The 24,239-nt window shown below is 38.9% G+C and overlaps 2 protein-coding genes across 3 annotated transcripts in view; both read left to right on the top strand.

Annotated features, from left to right (window-relative positions):
* The window catches only part of LOC135291260 (trichohyalin-like), a 422,947-nt gene that overhangs the window by 59,630 nt on the left and 339,078 nt on the right, over positions 1 to 24,239 (top strand). The gene's annotated exons all lie outside the window — the stretch shown is intronic.
* The window catches only part of MOB3B (MOB kinase activator 3B), an 83,183-nt gene that overhangs the window by 53,861 nt on the left and 5,083 nt on the right, over positions 1 to 24,239 (top strand). For both annotated transcript variants that reach the window (XM_064402688.1, XM_064402689.1), the window contains one exon: positions 11,919 to 12,121. In XM_064402688.1, the coding sequence (XP_064258758.1) occupies positions 11,919 to 12,121 (203 nt within the window). The remainder of the gene's footprint in view (positions 1 to 11,918; positions 12,122 to 24,239) is intronic.

Here is a 24,239-nt window from a genome sequence, read left to right as displayed (position 1 = left end):
CTTTCATATCAGCCAATCCTACTAGAACGTTCTTCTCCACAAGATTTTATCCTATGGCATTCCTCTAGGCAGACCCCCAAAGAGATATAAATGGCTTTTTGTGTAATCCAAGGCTCTGGCCTTGTTTTTTGCATTCCTATCTCCTTTTAGGATCTGCCCTCCACCACTTTATAGTCACTGCAGCCAAGACAGCCTCTAACTGTCATGTTTCCCAACAGTTCTTCCATCTTCAAGTATCTTTAAGACTTGTCTGAGTACATTTCTTTCTTGGCTCCTCCATTATGTGTTCCAGGAGGTTGCAATGCACATAAGAAGTATCCTAGATTACTTGAGTCCTGCTGGACTGTTCTTCCAGGAGATCTTAGGGGCATTAAGGCTCCCCTTGAGGACCAGAGGCAGTGAAAACTTCTGCTTGTTTGCTGAAGGCTTTACCCACATTTTCCAGAGCAGGAAAGCCATAGCACATTCCCAACATAACAGTGCCTGTGTTGGTCTGCCCACTAATCTCGATGAAGAAGCTTTTCACTGACTCCTGTCCTGCCCCAAGGCAGACCTGTTTGCATTTCAAATGCTCTCACAAAGCAGGTTATTCCCCACATCACCATGCCTGCCTCGCCTTCTTTAAAAGCCTGCATCCCCTCATTGCAGTCCTCTAACTACAGTCCTTCTGTCAACATTTATAATGTGGTCACTTAGAACAAGTGTTACAGTTTCTGATGTGCATGTAACTACATTTTAAATGGCATTTTGTGGTATAACCCTTGATGGCAAATTAATCTAAATCTGACCTGCCAAAATGTTCTCTGCTGGGTGTCAAACATCTTCTTCCAAAACCCCATGAGGCTGTGTAGCTGACAGCTGCTGGGAGACCCAGGCAGGTGGCTCTGGGGAGGAATAACAGAAGGTGCTGCAAGCAAAATCCATTTCCATAAAATATCTCTGTGAGTGTAGCTACTTATACACACTAACTTGTTCAGAAAATACATTTGGATGATATGTATTGTAGGCAAAGAGAAAAAGATAGGATGGAAATACAGATTATTATTCAAATCCCAGATAAATTTTAAATTACTTAAAACTGAAAATTGCCTTCACTGTAGTATGCCTGACTACGAAAACTAGAAAATGAGGATTACTAGTTTCAGATTATTTTTGCTTTTCTTTTTCTTCATAATATTTTCTTCTAGAATAGAACAAATAATGTCTTTCTCTTGTTTCTGTTTTCTCTCTTCTTGGCTGCTATCTGTTCCCTGCATTCTCCTCTATAATGTATATATTCTTCTGGTCTAGATGTATTCAGCCAGATAGGAATTTAAAGGTGTTGTCTTCTACCACCAATTCTGTTATACAAACAGTAAAGTTTTAACTAACAATCTATGTGTCAGAATATGATCCCCAGAAGGCAAGTAGGGGAACTTCCAATACTCTTTGCAGAGCAAAATGGACACTGCTTTCTTTTTTAAACTTCCCATTGTTAATTCCTATTGATTGTGATAGACAAAGACATGAGTGCAAGGCCTCTCAGCTGTAGACCCAGCCACTAATTCAACCAGCCAGCCTCTGCAGGCTTTGGCAGATGGCTCCTTCTTAGTATTGCATCTTTAATGGCTCATTTTCCCTTGTTGGCCTGGGACAAGCTGTAAAATTACCTAATGGTTCTTAAAGATACCTATTAAACTTAGCATCTGCATACCACATTTGAACTCTACACGGTGCTTTTTACCAACATGGATATTCCAAAAGAGTTAGCCACAAAGTTTCTAATTTATATTTCACTTGTTTTTTAATGTCACCCACATTTTGAATTGGGTTTTTCTTTCTTTTTTTTTTTTTTTAAGCAGAAGCATGAATCTCGTTTAATGTTTACTTTTAATCCTGATGGTCTCAAAGGAGAAAGAATAGCTTGGAGTAGCTTTTAAATTTTCAGAAATTATTAATTATTTGATTACGTGACTGTGTGAATGGCAGAAACACAAGGTTCTTTGGGTAAGCCTTACAGTGGGTGCTGGGAATGTATAAGAGGCAGCACATGATTCACAGCAATGGACAATCTCAATCTAATGCCATACACAGCAGTAACTTCTAGGAGTGTAGTGAAACTTAACAGCCTGAAGGAGTAAAGTAAAGGGCAATAGGAAACTTTTAAGAGTTTTCTGTGATCTTGAAAGTGGGAGGAGATGTTTACAAAAGTCTTACACACTGATGGCACCAGATTATTCTTAATGATGATATACATCAATACACCTGAGCACTAAGTTGAAATAGCAGAAATGGCTCAACTGCCAAATGAATAACTGCCAAAGAAAGTCAAGCAGGCCAAGATGTTATGAGTGGGTGAGCTAAAAGAATAAAGAGCAAGAACCCAGAGAATACTGGAATAGATTGCACTCTAGCTTCAGGGGCCACTGAAATTGGTCATCCAAGAAAAATATAAGCATTCATGTTAATGAGGTGCTACTGCAGGGAATGGAACCATTAACTTTCTTACTGTTGCCTTACTTTAGAATTGGATGATGGATGCCAACCTAGGGAACGATTCAATTTGTATTAACCCTGTAATTAATCTGTAAAAGAAAAAAAATTACTCCAGTGAAATCAGGGTGCCTCCCTTTTTCAGCTGAATTTGATGATAGATCAAATTAACTTATTTTTGGCTAGTTATGTCTTTAAATGACCCTTTTTTTTCCTTCCAAAACTTTTATTCCAATTGTGCATTTGATGTTTATTGGCTTATTTTTCATCTAAATTTTACTTGGTCCTGAATGTATCTTACAAAAGTCATTAGTGTAGGTCAGATTATATAATCTTTTGAATTGCTTTTGTAACTGTCCTTTGCTAATGACATTAATATATTTTTATATAACTTAGGGGTTTTTTCTTTAAAAGAAGTAGGATACTTTTCCTTATTAATTTTTTAGACTTATTTTCAAGAAAGTTGGTGGCTAAGCTTTCTTTGATTTCCAGGTACCTGATGGACCCCATGGCATCTGAAGAGTCAGACGTTATCTATTAATGACATACTGGAATAATCTGTTTAAATGGTAGTAGCTCCTTTTGCGCAGACAATAGTAGGTTTTGAGTGCCTTGTAAATCCAAGCATCTTTAGCCTATGCTTTACCAGTAAACATAGGTGTTTTGGGGCATATGCAATAAAAATATTCAAATTCTCTTTATATGATTTGTATTCCTGGTTTGAAATTATGCTGGACCCAAAACCTGTCAGTCAGTGATAGCTTTTCTGCAGCTTTCCCTGTTTTCTTGTGTTTGAATTTGTGTGTGTATATGTGCATGTGTGTTCCTGCTGATATAACCTGAAATTTCTTGGAAAGTGCTGTGACCTGTGAGTGTAAATTCCTGTGTGCTCTGGTTCCTATTCCAGAATAAGTTGAAATGGATTTCCTTTTATGAATCATCTCCTGATATGCACTGAGAATATTGTCATACACATAAAAGCATCTTACATCGGCACAAAGAGTCAGAAAACACCTTGCATTAGAGGACATAAGGGCTGCAGTGTGAGGAGTTAAAGTTGCCTATTTCTTCTAATGGCCCACTGAAAATTAATTTAGCACAGCAATCATCTTAAGAGCAAAATCTTCTTATGTGATATTAACCTGTCAACTACAGCTGTTTGTTAGTGTCATGCTGAATTTTGTCAGATGTGGGTGTGGGGCCTGTGTTCTTCAGTTAACTGCTGGAATATCTGTGTGCTGTGGACAGGAAGTCTGGTTCTGAGTGCATCACTGAGACTGTGCTGCTTGCTATTTCTGATAATGTTTCATTTTACTGCCTCTTGCAACCCCTCTGGAGAGGGGCCCTTTGAACAGCATGAGTCTTCCAGTATCCCTGTGAAATTAATGGGCAACCAGAATCTTTGTTACTGAAGACATCAGGAGTTAAAGAAAGTAAAAGCTGTGCTGTGGTGCACTCAGCATGGAAAGCCAAAACCACATCATTGCCCAGAAATTGTCAGTTCATTGTAAGTATTGTATGAACAAGGCTATTAAAAAGCAGGGAGGAATGCTTTTCCATTGATAACTTGGCCAAGCTCCAGTGTTGTACAAATGTACATACTTTTTCCTTATGTTCATTCAATGGGTTAATAAATTCTCTTTTCCCTTCCTAAGCTGTTATACTGCCAAATAGCTGCTATATTTTCTGTCCCAGAAGAGGCTGCATTTTGCAGTTCACCTGCACTGTGGTTTCTGCTCTCAGAAGTATTCTAATGGTTTTCTAAGCTAGTTTAGGATATATACGTGTGTGTAAATGCCATACATACTTGCTCAAATGCAGCAATCCAACAAACCTAATTTTGTTACTATATGGAAAATGTATCTTCCATGGCAAATGAGTTATACTGACACATAATCATGACTCTGCGGCTTTTTATGTCAGTGTTCTCTTTTCCTTGAAGAGTTACAGAGCTGTTCTAATGGGTTTATCAGGCTGATTATTGTCTGGAGTAAAACTACCTTTGCTTGGAACAGACAGCAAGAGTGTTCTGCTCTGTGGCATTGCAGAGTTTCTCTTCTGTTCCTCTGAAACAGCAGCAGCAGAAGTAATCAGTAAAGGGGAGGAGCTAAGATTTGCAGTCAAGCAACAGCCTCTATAAATTTGCTCAAAGTCCAAGGGATCTGGCTTATGCAGGGCAGGAATTTAAGTCTCTGTACTCTGATTTCAGAGAGAGTTTAATTCAGGTGCTTTGCATACTGTTTCACATACAGTATTTGCATTATAAGATTGGTCTTGTGGTAAAATTGATGATTAAATGACAGATTTTAGGGCCGTCACCCATTTCTTGAAATAGAGCAGCAGAGAGAGCTGTTATGCTGTAATGCTTCCAACAGTTTTCTGATTGGTAACCTGTTATCTTTAGAGTTCTCTTCAGGACAGCACATGAATACTTTTGTTGAAGAACTGACAGTGGACTGGCCTGCTGATTTATGCTACTGAAGAGTTACACTGTTAGGGGTATTCCCATTTAAAAAGTAAGTGGTACACTACTTTGCTAAGAAAGCCATATAATCTCAAGAGTGTTTTCCTTCCTTCTGCTCCTTCTGATTTGACAGCAGAAGGGAGGGCAATATTATGATGTATAGGTACACGGTAGTGTAGATTATCCCTAATATTTTGCAGCTATCTACTTATTTATTTGAGGAACAAAGTCCAGCAAAACTAATATTGTTTTCATTGACTTTTGAGATAGACACTTCCTTGACTAACACACTGTGAAAACATTACACATTGGCTTAGCTCAGGATAAATGCTTTTGCAGCAAAGGGCATCTTTTGCAAATTTTCATGCTTTGAGAAGGAAGAGTGGAAGGGTTTGCTTCAGCTAACTCCTCAACCTTGTTAGACTCTGGTAACATTGTTTTCTTGATAGCTATTAAAAAATTGGAAACAGTTCTTACTTTACCAGGTTGTTACATTTTTAAGCTCTGTTTGCAATAGAATAGTGTCAATCCTTTTGACAACGGAGAATGCAATCTTTTTTTTCCCCACGTGTATTTTTAAAAAGAATGAATTATGACTGTGGCCTGTAAAAGGATTTTCAAATGTGAATCGGAATTTCTGTGCACAATTGCCAAAGGACTTAACAGTTGCTCTTGTGTAGAGCAAGACTTCACGTCAATACAGAAGGTAAAATTGTTCATGCATCTGGATCACGGAAGGTTTAACTAGGCAGTCATTTTCCTTGCACGTTACAGACAGGAGGAGTGTGGGCCAGTTGAGAACTGCAGGTAACGTGGCTGACAAAAGGCCAGGTTGTTCTCTCTGGCTCCTCAGCATTGTCTTTCTGTGACCTTATGCATTCTGATTCTTGCCTAGAGAAAATCAGGCAACAAAGACTATGTGTATAATGACTTTTCTTCTGTTTCCTCTTTCACTTATGCAATTGACCTACTCCAGGGTCATTGTGATGCATATTGAAGTAAGAAGATTCAAGATTTATATGTCAAATGAGACAAGGTTTTTGCCTGTGGCATTCATCTCAGCCATTTAGTTACCCTCCTTTATCCCCACCTAAGTTAATTTATTTAACTTTTAATCTCTTTTTCTTAATCCACCTTTTTTTTTTTTCATCATGCAAAGAACAGGTTTTTTATCAGCAGGATTTAAATTAGGACCTTCATAATGACATTAAAACATCTGTGTTTTAAACCAGCAAACCATTAGCTTACTGGTAATCACTGTGCAAGATGCTCAGCATATATTTCGATGTGATTGTGACCAGCTTTTTGAGTAGATGGTAGTTGTAATGGAGAGTGAGTCATTAGAGGAGGGCCATGACACTCTCTGCAGTTATGCAGGTGAAATATACAAAGAAATAAGGCAAAAGATCAATGTCATGATTCGCTTTTGTAGTGCTGTGCTATATGCTTGATGATGGGTAGATTAGGTCTGGATCCTCACTCCAGCACAGGAGCAGATCACCTGACAGTAAATTAAAAACATGTAACGAATGAAGTTGATAGCCACAGAGAGCCATGGGTATATGGCTGATTTAAAAAAGAAAAGAAAAATCCTTCTATTTTCTGAAGACTTAAGAAAGACCTTAAGTCTTTCTTAAGACCTTTAGAAATATATTGGGCCGGTTGAGTTTTGTAAGTTGTAGAGACCCCTGATATATGTGAGAAGTAGCCTTTCCAGCATGTCAACAGAAGCAAAAAGATCAGAGTATGGGGAGACTGGCACAAAGGGGAAACGGTGTGGTTGTTATATTATGCTGCTTTGAAGCAGCAGATATACTGCTTCAAAGAATTTATATATCCATGAACAAGGCCAATGAGGAGAACTGCACCAGCAGCACTTCACTGTAAAAAGAATTGTAGTGGGTACGTCACTGTTAAGGGGCACGGAGTTGTTTATCTCCTGGCCTGATAGACGGTTGTGAGGGGTATCCTGCCCTCCACGAGCTGGGATCCATCATGTTGCCAAGAGGGTACCCTGACCTGTCAAAGACCATTACCCTCATCATTTTTGCATATGGGTACAAATAACGTCTCTAGAGATGAGCCGGTGGGTGACATACCAGAATTGGTGCAAGGGACAGCCCAGCTGAACACTGATGCAGGTGAGTAACAAACAGAAGCAGCTGGAAACCATTGTGCAGCTGGAAAGATATGATGTGTTTGCCATCATGAAAACTTGGTGGAATGACTTCTGTGGCTGGAGTGCTGGAACAGGTGTCTATAAACTCTTCAGAAGGGAGATGGGCAAAGCAGCAAAGGGGTGGGTTGGGGTACCACTGTACCTTAGGGAGTTTTTTGATTGTATTGAAAGTGATGATGATGAAAATGACAAGGGTGAAGATCAGGGCAAAGATCAGCAGGGTGGGTGGTGGGAGTCTGTTAAACCACCCAACAAGGACAAACAGGCTGATGAGGCATTCTGCAAGCACTGGCAGAAGTCTCACAGTCTCCAGATCTAATACTTGTGGGCAACTTCAACTTGCCAGGTGTCTGATGGAAATGCAACACAACAGAGAGAAAGCAGTCTAGAAGGTTTCTGAAGTGTGTGGAAGACAACTTCCTTACACAACTGGTAAATGAGCCTACTAGAGGTGGGCTCTGCTACGCTGACTGTGAACAGAGAAGGACTAGTGGATGATGTGGTGGTCAGTGGCTATCTTGGGCACAGTGACTATGAAATGTTAGTTTTCAATATTGGGTGAAGTAAGGAGGAGCACCAGCAGAACTTTCACCTTGGTCTTCAAGCAGGCAGACTTTGGCATGTCTAGAAGATTGTTTGACAGGGGTCTATTGGGACTCAGCCCTGAAGAGCAAAGGAGTCCAGGAAGGATGGATGTGTTTTAGAAAGGAATTGTTAAATATTCAGAAGCAGGCTGTCCCTCCATGTAGAAAGACAAGTTGTCAGGAATAAGACTGACCTGTTGAAACAGAGAACTTTGGCTGGAACTTAGGGAAAAAAAGAAATCTATTGTCTCTGGAAGGAGGACGAGATAACTTCGCAGGACTATCAGGATGCAGTGAGGTCGTGGATGGAGAAGATTAGAAGGGCCAAGTTCTAGCTCAGCTAGAGCTTGATTTGGTCTTCAGTTAAGGACAATGAAAAAACTTTCTATAAATACATAGGTAGCAAAAGGAGGACCAAGGAAAGTCTCCATCACTTGTTGAATACAGAGAGTAGTGTAGTGACAAAGGTTGAGGAAAAGGCTGGTGTGCTTAATGCCTTTTTTTGTCTCAGTCTTTAATATCAAGATCAGGTGTCCTCAGGATATGCAGCCCCCAGAGCTGGAAGTTAGGGACAGGGAATGAGTGAAGCCCAAATAAGCCAGGAGGAAGTGGTTAGTGATCTCCTATGCCAGTTAGACACAAGTCTATGGTGCCTGATGGGATCCACCCCATAGTAATAAGAAGAACTTGCCAAACTCTCTTCAATCATCTGGCAACAGTCCTGGTTAACTGGAGAAGTTCCAGCTGACTGGAGGTGGGGATTGGTCACTCCTGCTGTGCCTGCAGTGAGAGGAGAAAATTACATTGCCTTAAGCTGAGACAGGAGAGATTCAGATCAGTAATTAGAAAAAAATTTTCACTGCTAGGTGGTGAGGCACTGGAATAGGTTGTCTGGGGTAGGTGGTGGAGTTGTCATCCCTGGAAGTGTTCAAGAGGCACCAGGGTCTGGTGCTGGTGATGTGGTTAAGGGTTTAGGGACTACGGTCATAGTTCTGGACTGGATGATCTTGTAAGTCTCTTCCAACTTTGATGATTGTAAGGCAAAGACTCTTGTGGTTGAGATGAAGGACAGGCTTCTTAACAAATCAAATTATCTAAATATAAGTTAGTCCAGTCCCAAGAGACACTTGTAATTACTCTGTTCTGTGGCTGATTTATTTATAACTGTAAAGTTGCAATGGGAACAAAACATGAGGCCAAATTCTGACCTCAGAATATAAATCTAGAATCATTTTGCTCTGATTTTTTCAATTTTGATGACATTACTTGGAGTTGATTCTATTATAATTGAGGTCAGAATCTGTTCTCTTTTATCTAATTTTGAGCAGCAGGGTGTATGTTCAAAATAGGGCTGCAGGCACCTCAATATGTTCATTTGTACCTTGAGGCTGACCAGATTTTGAGTCTCTTCTGTGTGCTAGGGACAGACAGACAGACTGATAGGCTCTCCAAGACTGACAAGTGTAGGTAGCTCACCAAAAAAGTTATCCGTTGCTTTCAATGGTACTAGGAGATGCTTTTTAACTCTTTAGGACACTCTGTGAGTTTGTAAATCAGTTTTGCTGGAATGTGAAAGAAATCAAGAAAGCCTCTACCAATTATCCTGTGCCCAAATGATATATTTGTGATAGCAGCAATTTTTCACTGTTTATTTAAGAGTAAATGAATCATATACAACTCCACAAAATAGGAGAGATTATGCAACAGCAAGTGAAACTATGCAATTGGTCTGAAACCTTGACTCATGTGAGGAGCGGGGGGAAACACTGCAAGTTTATTATAAATCCTATGGTGTTCTATGCCAGCCATTTTTTAAAATGTGTTGTTTACATGTTCTCAAATTGACTGTGTAATGCATCTAAAAAACTGTCAGGTGAGGTCCTCTCTTGCAGCAGAAACAGTGCTCTGTGGCTTCTGCACTTACTGCCTATAACTGTGAAATGGAAACATGTGCTGAAGAGAAATTAAAGGATTTGTCACCTTGGTTTATTCAGATTGTTATAGTCAGTTAATACAGAAGTATGAATGTTTTCATTACAGCAACATTCTTCAGTAACAATTTTGTGTCAGCCCTTGGAAGATGAAACAAATTATTCTCCGTTTTGGAACATATTTGTTCTGGATTACAAAATACAGTACTTTCAAGAATTCATCTCTCAGTTCAGCTTGCAGTGAAAATGCCTGTTATTCCCCTTCCCCCTTTTTTAAGACTGGACATTTTCTTGGCTATATTTTTTAATTTCTGGTATGGGTATATTTTACAGAAATGTAGAGCAGGTTGCTGCTATAATCATTCCTGAATTTAGCCATGCTCTGATGGCTGGAATGTAAATGTGATCCCCCTTGTTAATGAGCAATTACTTGGAGTTTCTATTATGTTTTTATAGATTATGTTTATTTTGTCCTTGGAAAAAACAACAATTGTTATAATCCAGGTGCTTGGCTAACTGTGTGGAGTTGTGATTTAAGCATTGCCAAGACATCTGTACATACTGTCATTTCTATAATTTAACCATGTCTCAGTTCATGTCTTGAGGATTCAAGCCTTCTCCTCCATAACCTTCCATAGTAGCTTTAGCATTTAAATGAATGGATTTGACAACAAAAAGCAAACATTTCTTAAGAAGGTAAAGTAGCTGTGCTTTGATAGATGCAGCTATTTTTCTGATCCTTGGTTTGTACGTCAGGAATAAGAAGGGCAGCACTGCATGTCGACAAGCTACTTAAAATTGTTTCAAAAGGATTTTGAAATATCTGGTGAACCCAGTACAGGCCAAAAACCCCGGAGACATTTCCCAGCATTATCTCCACCTCAGCAATGGCAAATGTAGAAGCAGTTCAGGGATACTTCTACAGGCTGATGTGTTTCCATACTCACATACTGATGGACACACCAATGTTCATATCCACAGTGGGTATATCCTGGTACCTCCTTGGCCAGGGATTCCAAAATAAGATGCATGTTTATGTTGATCAGATGCAGACTGATTGCAGCACAGTTGATAATTTATGTCAGCTGTAATCAAAAATCAGGTTTTGGTATAGAAATTCTCTCTGTATGTCCTCACATCACCCTCAGTCAAACTGGGCAATTTGTCGGTCAATTCACCACACTTAGGAGTGCTGAGCAACATATAACAGGAGACTAAAATTTGAAAACTAGAAAGCTTGCAAAAGTGTTAATTTAGTAAATCCACCTTCTGTCTGCCAATAATAATGTTTTTCTTGTTCAGAGCATGAACTGGGCTTTTAGGCAGTATGGAAATGCTTGGCTGTGAGGGTTTTTCTAATGTTTTAAGAGGCAATAGCTGCATTTATGTGGTTCAAATCCAAATAAAGCATGAATTAGATAACTAAAAAACCAGGAAACTGTGCAACAAAGCAGAGTAGCAGTAAAGTTCCAAGCATGGCACTAAAGTCATTATGTCTGAGAGACGATCATAAAAGGAGATGAAACTTTAAGATTTTGGGGACACCATAGTGGCATATAACTCCATGCAAGATCAGTCTTTAATGGAGAGCACTTCTGAAGAAATTATTTATGCCCCATTATTGATGCCTGACAGTTTATTAGTAAATGGTGCTTTTGCAGCTGCTCTGGAGTTTCCAGGTACAAAGTAGTGTAACTTTAAAAGTCTTTTGAAAGAGCCATTCCTGTAAATCAAACAGATTTTTTATTAAAGGAGCAATCAGATTGGTACATGCAAGTGGGAGGAAGTGGAAAGCAAAAGGGTCCTTCTGTCAGTTATTTCAAATTTGTTATTAAATTTGATTCTGTTAAATGTTGAGTACATGAGTACACTGTTGAGTAACATGAGCAGGAAGTGTATTACTTCTAAGAAGTGCTCCGTATGTATCACTTTGGGGAGCAGTTACTGCATTATTTGAATCCATTGATGTTAATAGTTCAGTGTGCACTGCAGTGAAAAACACCTTTCTGAATGTTACAATACTGGATGTATTAATTAAATTATATGTGGGGAAAAAATTACTTGTTCTCGTCAGTCTTGACCCATTAAAGTTGTTTAAGTATTTAGCTATCTTTAGTGCTAGCTGTCAAATAAATGCATTCATAAAGTGATCTTCTGGATTGGAAAAGAGGCCTAGGAAGTCATAACCTAGTTTGCAGTTAAAATCTCACACTTAGCTGTAAAGTTTTTGTCTTGGGAGGATGACAGGATGACAAACATTATGACAACTTGGCCTTCTCTATTCACAGGTGTTCCCTTTCCAAAGAACTTTCTCCAGATCTGCAAGAAGATACTCTGTCGGCTTTTTCGGGTGTTTGTTCACGTCTACATCCATCACTTTGACCGTATCATCCTTATGGGGGCTGAGGCCCATGTCAACACCTGTTACAAGCATTTTTATTATTTCGTGACAGAGCTCAACCTCATAGACCGCAAAGAACTAGAGCCTTTGGTAAGTGTGGGGTCTGAGCAAATGCTCTAGGAAGTTTTCCTCCTCCCTTCACCAAGACTTTCTCATCCTTGTTGCAGTGAGTTTCCTGTAGGAACAAGGTTTTTCATTCAACACAGACAATTTGAAGGGAGGAACTCTACCTCTCTGCATAGACCCATTCCTTCTGCTGCAGTATTTGTGAAATCCTCAATAGGCCCTGTAGAAAGAGAAAAGTTCAATGTGTGTTGTATGGAAAAACACAAAGTAGAAAATCCTGGCATTTGAAAATAGAAGTTAATTTGTCTTCTGCTTCTTCCTGTACAATATATTTAGTATACAATTTTATTCTGTCTGTTTTCACTGGTCAGTAACAGCATGGCAGTTAGTCATAGCAGTCACTTAAATGCATGGAAAGGGAACAATTATCTATGTAAAGGTGAATTGTGAAGTCCTTAAGTAGTTGTTTGCAAAGGTATTGAGTGTGTTAGACCCAGAGCACACTCTGAATCTAAATGAGATAGATGAAGTGAAACAGAAGTTCAGATAATTAGCAGTGTAAAAAAACAAGACACTTCCTTGTGGACTGAAATAGATTAAAATTAAAATTGTTTCCAGAAGCAAGGGCCCAGAAATGGAAATGTTTTTGCTGTTACTTGCAAATGCAAATTTAAAAAAATAAGCAGAGAAGGAAAAGTAAGGAACAATTCAGAAAGCGCTTCAAATCCTCACTGTGGGTGTTTAGCCAACTTTAAAAGGGATCAGGGAGACATCTCCCATAGGTCAGAGTTTGGGCTATGCTGTATCATACAGCCTATTAGGAATTGCTGGAATCACTGGTTTGTTGGTTTTTTTGTTTGTTTGTTTGTTTTTTTTTTTAATACAGAATCACAGGACAGCTGAGGTATTGGCTGGCAGCTGTGGGTATCGTGTAGTCCAAATCCGTGTGTCACCTAGAAAGGGTACCCAGCACCACATGTTTTACATGTTTCATATAAAGGCACATTGCAAGGCCGTGTGTAGCACAGTTGATATGAAACAATTCTGAAAGTGTGGCAAAGTGATGATTGCCTGCATTTCTGCAGGAATTGGAGCTGTTGCAGGTGTGCTTCTTGTATACTGATTGGAGGAGAGGCTGTGAAGTAAGACAAATTGTATCATCATTTTTTTTCAACAGTTTGCAAGGCCTCCTGAAAGACACTTCTTTGGCATGTATTGAGAAGCTGAAATGTATCTATGGTTTTTTCTGCATAGAAGAATTTAATATGCTATATAAATATGTCCTAAGGGGTAGAAGGCAAACCTGGTAAAGAGGGTTTTTCTGCCAGACTAGTGATGCTAGCTTAGCCTGTAGCTATTAAATACGCAAGTTGAATCACATGCAAGATACAAATCAAAATATCTCAGAGATAGGAATAGAGGTGACTTCGTCAGTCTATTACAGAGCTTTAGAATACAGAGTGGACAAAAATGGCTTAATGCTGCAGTTAGTGGGCATCAATGCCCTGCACAAAGTTGACACATGGGGACAGAGTGGTGCAGCAGGTTACTCAAGCCCAGCAGCAGAGCAAGATGGGAACGTGCTCCAATTGGTGTATGCTTTCCTTTTGTATTCCTCCCTTCACAAAATTATCCTTGGGATCATTGTATGATTATTAATTTTTGCTGGGATTCACCATCTCCCAAATAAATGTTTCATCTTCTTCCCTCTTCCTGTCCTTGACATGGGTGGGTGTCAGCAGTGTGGAAATGAAAAAAAAAAACCCCATGCCTGTATTTTTCTCTTCAGCTGAGCAAGGAGAAGGGAGGGAATTGTTAAACAAAGCAGACATTACAAATAGTCTTGAATTTTAATGTGGTAGCTGAAGACAACCTGTGGACTGCCAGGTTTACCATGGTAGGAAATGAGCCTGCATTATCTCCCTTAATTAGAAAATGGGCCAAGAGATGATTAAATAAACAGACTGCCACATACTTTAATAAATGGAAAGACAACTGATTTATCAACATAACTCTAAGAAGGGAGAATAATTGCGGAAGTTGGCAGTAGATGAGTCATAATAATAGTCTGCAGGACTTATGCTCTATGTTTAAAATAGATTTTATCAGACTTTTGCAACCCAGTGCAGCAGTTATAATATCAAATGAAGAAATAATTCAAACCGGGTTCTCCCTCTCATCTGGGAGTTTCATAACTTGTCCTTTCTGCAGTCAAAGAGGTGGTTATAGTTTAAAATGCTGTATGTTATTTTCCCATACTCATCAGCAGGTTAATTTGACAGATTCTTGAGTCTTTCATAGAGTTGTTTTGTATGGGGACAAAAGAGGAAACTGATATAGTCACTGACACCACAGGGCATCCTGCGAAAAAACACATGTCCAGTTGGGATTTCTTCTTTGCAGCCAACAGACAGACAAAGCAGCACCATGACAGCTCTCAGAAGACCTTTAAAGTGTGCCTCTGTGGGGAGGCTATGGGGAAGCATACTTAGCTTTAAGACGTGCTTTTTGTTTATGCTGTTTCCCTGTGTGACCAGCTTTACTTCCCACTGTTAGTAATTCACCTTAATTCACTTCTGAGCCTTTTCCAATGGCCAAAACACCCAGGCATAGGGGTGCCTATTACCTCCATCCCACCCTTACCCTTTGTAGGTGACAGCTTGTCAAAATTCAAACACTGCATCTAAATATACTTTTTAGTGAGAATCGTTATGCAGCTGACTCAGCACATAAATTTGTTGCTCACACATTAGAACAGCTGCAGCAAGTATTGCCCCTCTACTTCCTTCCTGTAACCCTGTAGAATACATCTGACAATGTATTCTACAGTATGTAGGACTTAAGAAATACACCATATAACTTTATAAGCACACCATGAGCAAAACAGTCTTGGTTCATGGAATTTATTTAATTTATTGTCAGTTAACAAAACTTTTGATTACTGATCTTTGTATTGAGGAAAAAAAAGGAAATGAAACAAAACAGTTGGCAAAGAAACACCTTTCTTCCCTGGGCTCTAATTCAGTATAAAACATCTCTCTGCTTGCAGGTCTCCACTCATCTTGAGTTTGCTAGGTTACATTCAGATACTCCTAATCCCTTCTGGGAGGCGAGGGACAATGCAGGAGACTGGGGAGTGGTCTGTTGCTTCTTGATTCTTACTTGTGTTGCTCCACCACAGCGTGGGTTTACTGTGGGACACAGTCTCTCCACAATGTCTCTGTTCTGGTGTGCACCCGTGACCCACAATCCCTTTAGGGCTGTGTTTGCTCTGGCACACGGCCCTTCCTTCCAAAAATATGTCTTCAACCACATCCCAACAGTGCCACCATTTGTCTTCTCCTCTTAACAGCTGCTGGTTTCTTAAATATCTGTGAGCAGAAGCTCCATGTGCTTCTCTAGCAGAAATTTTGGTGCACGGTGGGTTTATTGCAGTGGTGTTAGGGTAACATGGGCAGTAGCTGGCTGGCACAGGACAGTACATGATCTCCTGCCACCATAACCCACCCTGCTAGTCCCCTGCCACAAAACCCTTTCCGGTAAGGCCCAGTACAAAGCATCCTCTTCTAAGTCATATGTGATCTGTTGGTTAAAAACTTACTTTCTGTTTCCAATTTTGTTTTAGGGTTTTTTGTCTATCTCTGGGTAATAGGTCTCTTCATCAGTCTTATGTGACATATAAAAATATCTAGCATTTGACAGAAGTCTTGTGAGCCTGAATTTAACGGTGTTTGATAAGTACTCTGGTGCCACAAAATAAGAGTCATACCAAGAGAAGAGCTTGCTCCTAGTTCTACCTCCTGCCTTCAGCAGCAAACTGGATCCTTGCTGCACACAAAAGAAATACAAAAGCTTTCTTGGTGTTTGCTGATTTGCTTTGCTGTTGCTATGGGAGTTACTGGTGGAAATGGGAAATGAGCAAGCTTTCAAGAACCTGGTCTGCTGTGGGCTAATGGGTCCATCTGTCAGAGGTGGGGATGAGCATTTTCAGCCATAGGGCTTGCCAAACTGGTGAAGAGGCCTTTAAACCAAAGGTGCCAGTGGGAGGGGACCCTCAGTCCATCCCACTCCTACTAGTTTGGTAGCAGTGCTAATCAGTTCGTTTCCCAGCAGATTCCTAAACTATTCCTAAACTGGAAACTATTGACGGTAGTGAAATTTTCTTCGGAGGTCAGGGGTAATAGACAGCAGAATATAGTAATCTTCAGTTATTCTTCTCAAGTTGTTTTTTTAATAAATCACATCCTATGAAAACATTGAGCTTTTCCTCAAAGTAATTTTATAAACACTTTTTTCATAAGAAGAGAAAGCAATAATTACATTTGAATGACAAAAAGTAGAGAAGGACATCACTTCCGTGCACTGTTCTGCTTAGTTTTGAAATGGTGGTTTCATTTAGATGCAGAAACTATCAGCCATGGTAGCAACTGGCTAGAATTGCGTCTGGAAGTGGTGACCATCAGTGGAGCTGAGTGTATAAAAATGGTGAAGCTGGTAATTGCCTCTATGAATATGGTCTTTCTCTGCAGGACAAACAAAGACATTAGGATTTTCTAGCCTCATTATTCTCACTGTAAAAGCTTCCATTGTCTATATAGCATGATTGGTTTCTGAAAACATTTTCATCTGGTATTTGGAGTTGCTTGAAAGTAATTATAGCATGGAAGTCAAGATACCAAACCAAGAAGCCTGTGTTTTCAGACAAGTTCTGCCAAGTCTCCTGTCTATTTCAAGATGTGCCAATCAACAGTAGTGTAGTCATATAGTGCTCAGATGAACACTTGTGCTTTTTATTTTTCCAGGGTTACAGACCTCATAAATATCAGTCCCTCATCTCTATAAGTCTTGTCACTCTGCCTCTGTGCATGAGGCCAAAGTAGCTACTGGTATACATCTAATTTATGTCTTTTCAGTAAAAAATTAGCAGCTTTGCAGCATCTTTGTCTATACCAAAAAAGAATGTTTGTCAGGCAATTCATTGCCAGAAATCCCACAAATGTAGTAAAAATACATAATCATAACACTTCTGGCACTAGTTTCATTCAGTACTCACAGTGGAAAGCTCAGCTGTACCAGGTTTAGCAAAACATGGCAAAATACTCATACAGGCATTTTGATACAGGCGTGGTCAGATGAAGCACAACTGTGTGAAACAGGATGATTAGGGGAGACTTTTTATGCAGATAAAACTTTCAAGGATATATTTTAAAATAAATGTATTCCTTTTTTAATTCACTGGAGTTTTTTCCAAAATATCACTTTTTCTGTTTAGTTATTGTTTATGTTGATGGTGAAAATTAGAATTTGCACTTTTCCAGTCCATAGTCTTTGTATATCCACTTACAATCTTCGAGAAAGGAGCGAACACATCCACAAATCAGTAGAGTCTGAAATGCAAATTATTTGCCAATCAGCAGAGGACAGTTTGAGCTCAAGAGTCTCATTATAGTTACTGTGTTCTATAGTTAATCTCATTATAGTTACTGTGTTCTTGTTGTAACATGTAACTTTTGGTCCTGTTCAGACTTGTTCAGTCACTGCTGCCAACTAGAAAACAGAATTTTTTCCTTTCAGAATTGCAAAAAAACAACCAACCAACCAAAAAACCCAAACAACCTAGTATTTCCTACCCCCAGCCAAGTTGTGATGTTAATATCCAACAGGATTTTCTTTGCGTTGTGAGAAGCAGTGAGAATTTATCAAAAAAATTGATCTGATCGCTAACTAAAGAAGAAACCAGTTATAGGTAAATGCTGTCTTTTCCATGTCCTGCAGGAAATTAGAAGGAAATTGAGAACTCTAGGATTTAACTTTGCTGAAAGATAGAATTCTCAGCTCTGGTGCTTGAAGAAAGCAGAGCCTTAAGGTGCGCTGAATTTTCTGAATATATAATTTCTGGCACACATTTTTAGTGACTATTTCTATGGCATCAGCTGCTTTGCTTGCATTTAACTGAAGACAGAAGGACTTTTCTAGTGAGATTTTGGTTAACTGTAAAAAAATTCCTATGATCTCCTTTCTTTAGCACTTAACAGCTCCCTTCAATAGTCTAGCTAGTAGAAGTCAATTTTAAAGGCAGTATGAAGAAGAAATTTCAGAAAAACTACTTTATTTAACAAAAAGTATGTGTTTTCTTTGACCAATACTTGTTGAGTGACTCTGTTAGTTTTATTGAGTATTGGATTGGACTGTTAATATTCTCTCTAAACCCGCAAGAACTAGAAAACTGAGAAAAAACAAGAACTAGAAAACTGAGAAAAAACAAGTCCACTTTTTCTTATTGTCAAAGGAAGAAAGAAATCTCATATGGCATGAACTTAGAAGTTCTGCAAAAGAAAAAAGAAATGAGGAAAGAGGTATATTGTTCCCTTTAATTAGATCTGTTAGTGTATAAAATAATCTGTGCAAAATACCTACTATTTTGTACTAAAATTGTAGTTCACAGTAGAGAACTAACACGTCTCCTGATTATGCAAAAAATTTATGCTAAATATAGTTGTAGTGTTTGCTTATTCACTATGCATTACTTCAGTGTAAAAGGCAACACATTTCAAGTTCATTTAATATGATATGGTACACTAAACCAAACTTTTATTTTATTGTTACAGAAGACAAAAACATGCAGAAGGTGAAAATACCTCCTTGGAATATGATGATTTTAAGCAAGTCAGTCATCCAAATGCATGTACTTTGTATCTAGATGGGTCTAGCTCTAGTCACAGATGTATTTGTCAGGATAGTTTCCTGATCCTGTTCCTTCTTGCAGTCAGTTGATAAAATACCTTTGTCATCAGTGATAAGGAGTTACATTTGCAGACAAGAGTATTATCTGTGTCCTGCAAACATCACCAAACAAATTCAGGAGGAACCAAATAGGATTATTGTCAGCCTGTCCTTAGCTTCAAAATAACTACCCTGAAGCCAAAAGAGATTGTCTGAGAGATTAATTTGATGCTGTGCATCATGATAATTGATTGTGAAACCTAACAAAGGAAATAACTGAATGATCAATATACCCACTGGACAGCAATTACCAGTCTGTTGGCCTTTTTCAGTCAGGATACAGAGAGAGCGGCAATAGAAGTAGTAGAGAAATTTCTTTTTTACGAACTTTGGAGAACGATTTCTAAATGAATATTCAGGGCATGGTTCTAATTAAAACTTCCATTAAAAAAAAAAGTTTTGTAGATGAATTTACTGTTACGATTCTGTTGTCAGCCTTCCCCTCCTGATCAATCAGCTGTCTGAATACATACTAGTTGTGCAGCACAGGATCATAGACCTCATGACTGGGTGCTATTGGATTGTAAACAGCTTCTTTTGTAATCAGTCCACATGTAAATTATTCGATAACTGTTGAGAGGTTTGTGAAGAAAGCAGCAAGAAAAAGCAACAGATGTCATAGCCATTTGTGCTTTGATGAACAGATCTTTCTCTTTTTTATCTGCTTATTCAGCAGTTGTGATTTGAACTACAAAAAGACTGTGAACTGGCTGTGTTGATGCATCACTGGGCCTCTCTGTGTGCATATACCATTCCCTGTGGCTGTGGCTTGCTTTTCTGTCCATGAGAGTAGGGAGGAGAAATGTGTGTCCCAGTGATGGTTGTGTTTGCTCAGCCAGCAGAGCCTAGTCATGAACCTCAGGTCCGGTTGGATTGGACTGTTATGGGTCCATAAACAGGAAGGCCTTTCTGCCCAACACTGCTTCACAGGATGGTTGAATAGATTCTAAGTTCCTTACTTGTGAGATTGTGGTTAATGCTGGGCAATGTTTTTTGTTTGTGGGTTTTTTTTGTTTGGTTTGGTTTGGGTTGGGTTTTTTTGGTTGCAGTATTTGGAGACATGAGTCTGAGGGAGTCTTACATTCTCCCTGTGGAGTCAGTAAGCTTGGCAAGTGTATTTGGCGTGGTGCCCACTGCTGGCATGTCCTTGCTCTTTGCCTCTTGCTCAGGTCTTCCAGGCTGATGAGTGCATCCAGCAAGGTATCCCTGCCTGTCAGCAGGTAATGCTGTTTCTCTATCCACTTGTCTGCAAACTCACTTGTATATACATTTAAAAACCTCACTATGTTTAAAACAGTTGTCAAAGGGTTAAAAGGAGATGTTTCCACATCATCCTTAGGCTTGCTAACTAGCAGCAGGAGGAGCTGAGGAAAGGGAATCAAGACATGCTTTGCTTCAATTTGGAGAACTGGAAGTGAGGATGGGACCCAGGCACTGAAAGAGGATTTGAATCTTTAAAACAACACTGGTTTTAGTGAAGGTCATTATTACATTTATTATTTTTCCTGGTGTTCTTACAGAACACTATTACTTACACTGTTTTTTCACTTCATCTACTTTCTCATCAGCTTCTGCACAGGAAGGGCCTCTGGCTTCTATTATAATATGGTACAAAGGTGATGTTTGTTTGAAGGGTTTTTGCCTTGTGTTTTGCCAGCTGTATATTATACTTGCATAAGCACAGAAACACAATTTTCTTAGAAAAACATAATTCTTTATGGGAAATTAATTCTTCTTGTAATCCATTCAGATGCAATCAATATCTTACCACAGGTAAATTTGTCACATTAAAAAAAGATTTCCTCAGCTACTTCTGGCTATGTTGCATTTTTTCCATTCTTCTTCTGCTGCACTTAAAGGTGAAATGAGGAATAAAAATTGAAATAGTTAGGTATAGATTTATGTGCTGAATGTATCTGAAATTTATGTTGGAGCATTATGGAAGGGAGAGGACCAGATATTCTTTAGATATAAATATTGATTACCTTTTTAAATGTTTATTTTTTTCCTTCATCTGTGAAATCAAGTTTGTACTCCCTGATATTTATTCAGGAGTGTGCCCTTCCATTAAATCACAAATACTAGCAAATCAGATAGATTCCTGATGCTTATAGAGTGGCTTTTTGCATTAATTCCAGCAAGTAAGTAAACATTTGAAGGACTTAATAAAGAACAGCAAATGTTTCTCTTTATGTTCCTTAGAAGTGAGCTCCATGCTAAATTCTCCTCAGTTAGTGGTCTTGGTCAACACATAGAATGGGTCCAGGCTTCTGATTTGCATTTTGAATTTGAAAAACAGCATCTACTTTTGCCTTCATGTTTTTTAGTTACTGTGTAATCCAGAATTGAGACCAGGAGCAAGTCTGAATGTAGAAATGCAGAATAATGCTCTGGAGTGTCTTGTAATTAATTTTCAAGAAGAAGTGCATCTGGTATCAAAGTTCTGGTATGGAGAGTTTCTGTTAATGAGCACAGAAAGAGTTGGAAAGTTTTTTATATGTTTTCAAGTGCTCGTGTGTGCCTTTGATTCTGGTTTGACTTTCTGATTCCCTTGTGTGTCTAGCCTTTATGTTCCATTCAATATCCAACTGGGACTGGGTATCACTATATCTTAAGGCAAAGTGCATTTCCAGTCTTTCTGCCTTCTCAGAAGAGTCAGTTGATAGCTGGTTGTCATCTGCTGTGTTTGGGAAATACTCTTATGTGCTTTAAATCAATAACTGTAGGTCAAGAGCATACTTCTACACCTTTCCCAATTTAAAATCAATAGTGATGTTTCACAGAAGCACAAATTCAAGAAGACTCAGGAGACACTGAAGAACATTCATCTTTTTGTTAGACAATGCTCCACCCAAGGCTGTGCAGCAGCAGAGTAACTAAGGATCAGATCTTTGCTGAGATATGAGGGGGACTGTCCTGCAGAGTTAAGTGGAGGCGGGGATTGTGTGCTAAGTTCTCTGGTGCCCATCAGAATCAGTGAGAGATATGCCAGCAGGCTCTGAGAAGAATGGTAGATAATTTTGAAAGGTCAGTATCTCAGAGGAGGCAGAGTCTGGCAAGTAGGAGCAGCTTGTTCAGTGACAGGCTCAGCAGCAGGCTCAGCAGCACACAGGATGCCTCATGCTGCTGCCCAGCCAAGATTGGATACTGAGCGTGTGACCCTTCCTCACCTTCTCATCAGCATTTTGAGAGAAGCTAACTTTTTCTTTGCCAGCACCCCAATTATATCAGTCTCTTTGAGAAACTATTTCCTGGTTGTTTTGTGAATTCCTCTAAGAAAATAACAAGTAGAAGTGGGTCACTCCCACAAAGCTTGCACCAGTTCACTACCACAGGAATCATGGGCTTTTTCTTTTTTTTTTTAAAGCACATCTAATTCCTTGTCATTGGGTGAAATCAGTAAAAGCTCAAGCACATGTATGCAAGCATGCAATGTGACTGTACTCGTGTGTCTTTCATTTACATGTCCTGTATAACAATATAGATCAATACAGAGAATGTTTCTATGCATCAGTGATGTCAATGTTTATTAAGGTTAAACGTTTTTCTGACTTTACAGCTTTGGTGAAATTTCCAAAACTAGCCTAGCAGCTGTTGGGACAGAAGGCCTTGCAAGAAGGCAGTTATGGAGCCATTTGCAGCAATGCTATCCTGACAGGGTGGGGAAATAAGATCTTGGGAGAAGACTGTGGATGTAACTGTATAACAAAAAAGCCACTCAGAAATTAAGGGAGAGAGAGGCTTGGGGACAATTTGTATTACTATAAAAATAAATTCTTCCTCTAGGGGGAAGTTAGAAATAGCATGATAGGTTCATACTTCTTGACTGTCATGGCAAACTAGTTTAAAGCCCTCTAGTTTACATCTTATGCATAGATCATCTAAGTTCCTGCTCTGCCCTTTTCCTGGATACATTTATCCATATCTAGACTCCTACCTCTGATGCTATTGCACTTTGCCTCCTACTGTGTCTGAAGAAGGGTGGCCCAGTTTACAATGGCTCTGATATGGTCCACATTACTCCCTGGAATATTTTATAACAGGGTAAGATGATACAGTCTGACTGAAAGTTGTAGAAGAAAGCTGCAGTGTTTTACCTCACAGATCTTTCAGCCTTGATTATAGGAAGTACACTATGAACATGCAGACACTGAATATGTGTAAAATTAGGGGCCAGCAAGATAAAAACTGCCTTGAAATGCATGAACACCTAATTAATCTTCAGTAGGAAGCTGTCCAACACTGTGCTGAATTTTATTTAGTTCTGCATTTGTGTTTGTTGTTCTAATGAAGTAAACCTAATCACAGCTATTTAAGGAAAAGAAACAAAACAACCCAAAAAAGCCAAAAAAAACAACAAAAAAAACCCACAAAAACTTTCTTCTTTTTAAGGAGAAAAGGAGACAGATTTTTCCATGAACAGTCAGCTTTTTTATCTTTGACAAATTGGAGGAGAAGCCAGTACTAGTTTAGTTTACTGTATATATCACTGTGGAGATCACCTTTTACTGTATAAACTCCGGTACTAATTACCATTGTCTTTATAACAAGTGACAACATCCCCTTCTGTGACATGAATGGCAACAAAATAACAAGTAATGCAAGATAAGTATACAAGAAAGAAAAGGTTTGGAAGGTTAAAGGTTTGGAAAGGGAGCAGAAAGCCCCATGATTATGTGTAGGATTCTAGGTGGAAAAGTAATTTGTTAAACACAGAATAATATACAGTTACAAAATTGTCATGAAGCCATTTCCATTAGATCTTAATGATCTTATAAATTATAAAAAAATTATTCAAGCAAGCTAATAGATTTTTCAGAGAGTTCTGGTAATTGGTAAATCTCAATTGATTTTCTAAGGTAAATGCTGTGTGGTCTGGTGTATGTGGATGGCTGTTGGTCAGACAATGGCTTTCCAGAAAATCTGCTAACAAATATGAAGTTTTATAGAATGAGGCAGCCAGCTAGCAGAGAGTTTGTATCAGAGTGTTTGTAAATCAAATCCTATGTGTATCCCAAACCTCAGCTCCTAACAGAGTCTGTGAATGGTTCAAAACCCTATCACAGACATGAATGCCACAGTTTTGGTCATCAAGGTTTGGGTTCCTGTGCCCTTTGTTCCTGTGAGTAGGAAGAAATAACTAGGCAGAGAAGGTATATCTAGGACTCCTGTTGGCTGCAGGTTCAATGAGAATTATTTGAATCCTTTTTCCTTACATTAAATTAAAACTTTTCTGGCATTTGCAGTTGATTTATTTCTTAGGGCAGGGGGATGTAGCACCATTTACCTGACATGGCTAGGGATTTATTACATTATTAAAGCTGTCAAAAGTGACAAAATGCTGTATTTTACTTTCAAT

Source organism: Passer domesticus, chromosome Z (assembly GCF_036417665.1).
Source record: "Passer domesticus isolate bPasDom1 chromosome Z, bPasDom1.hap1, whole genome shotgun sequence".
NCBI classification, from domain to species: Eukaryota; Metazoa; Chordata; class Aves; order Passeriformes; family Passeridae; genus Passer; species Passer domesticus.
Note: the sequence above shows the minus strand (reverse complement) of the source record. Positions and strands in the feature narration are given on the sequence as shown.